The sequence below is a fragment of the Arachis duranensis genome, chromosome 8, assembly GCF_000817695.3.
Source record: "Arachis duranensis cultivar V14167 chromosome 8, aradu.V14167.gnm2.J7QH, whole genome shotgun sequence".
Lineage (NCBI taxonomy): Eukaryota > Viridiplantae > Streptophyta > Magnoliopsida > Fabales > Fabaceae > Arachis > Arachis duranensis.
Genome location: NC_029779.3, coordinates 45601785 through 45603171, shown reverse-complemented (window position 1 = coordinate 45603171; position 1387 = coordinate 45601785). Strand labels below are relative to the sequence as shown.

Below are 1387 nucleotides of genomic sequence, written 5' to 3'. Positions count from 1 at the left end.
AGTATATAAAAATTAAAAATTACAAAAATTTAAATATATAATATTAAATTAATTAAATAAAAAATATTAATAAACAAAATAATTAAGATTAATTAACCCAATACATAATAAAAAATAATACATATATATGTACACTAAATCACAATATATATTTTATATATAGATATAATTTTTTAAAATTTTGAGAGACTGAAACCCCTTCTCACTCCTTTTGTATCCGTCGCTGTTAATAAGTACCCTTAATAAACAAAACTTTTATTTAAATATATTGGAGAGTTTAATTGAAGATACCTTGGCACAGAAATCCAAATTACATCCCGTTTGCAACTTATCAGCTTCATATATTGTTACCCTAAGCGTTCCATGTAGCAGATGCTGCATTTTTATTTTTACACTATGCTTTTCCCCCTTCTAATTTATCTATAATAATATGATCTATATCATAATCATAGAGGGCAATTAATTAAAGTGAAGAAAAGAAGGGGAAAAAGTGGGGAAATGTTTATTGAGTAAAATTAAAGGCATGGAAATAAAAGGTGAAATAAGTTGAATACGATGCATATATATAGGGGAACATATACATAATAAAGGAGAGAATCAAAAGACTGTTTTGTTTTCAAGAAAGAGAAATGTGTTTGGGAAACCAAAAAATCAGAATTGATTCCCTTCTTGGCTTATACGAACCATTATTTGCTTACTTCAAATATGGACTATGAGCCCATTTTGTTAAGGTATGTATGTGGGTTATCCCTTACCCAAGTTTATTTTTTTATAATTGAATCACAAATTTCCGCTCATTATTTTTTCTATGCTTGAAGAGTGTATGTGTCACAAAAATATGAGAGAGAAGATGTGATTTATACTGTTGTGGATAACTTTCAATCCATACGAGCGGTGACGACTGGCATATCTCTCACAGGAAGACTTTCCTCTCTAAAGGAGTGTCTTTTAGTTTCTCAATCTTTTTTTACGATAATTTTCGTTTCACTTACTCCTATATCTCTAGATATGGCCCACGAAGAGGATCAATTTTTCGAGGATGAAGTAGTTTGTCTCAACCCAGAATATGATGATAATTTTATTGAAGGAAATATGAATATAGTAGAAAAGATTATCTCTGATAAAAAAGTTAGTTTTAAGACTTGCAAAGCAGCATTTTTGAGAATTTGAAAAAATTCGGAAGATGTAGTCATCTCGAGGCAGAAACAAAGTTCTTATCAGCTTTAAGGATACAAGCAAGGGTATTCAGATATAAGCAAGAGTATCAAGATACGCAAAGAAGGACCTTGAAGCATCAGAAAAAATCTTGTTAACCTGTAGATATAGAATGGCAGACAGTCAGTATATAATGTGGACCACAACTATATGAAATTATGGGTACAAATTC

General features: G+C 29.7%; 1 protein-coding gene across 1 annotated transcript in view; it reads right to left on the bottom strand.

The window, feature by feature from the left end:
• The window catches only part of LOC107463301 (phospholipase D alpha 1-like), a 7548-nt gene extending 7049 nt beyond the window's left edge, over positions 1 to 499 (bottom strand). Inside the window, exon 1 of the mRNA XM_052253067.1 lies at positions 292 to 499. Coding sequence (XP_052109027.1) covers positions 292 to 381 — 90 coding nt within the window. The 5' untranslated portion in view covers positions 382 to 499. The remainder of the gene's footprint in view (positions 1 to 291) is intronic.
• Positions 500 to 1387: the final 888 nt, after the last annotated feature.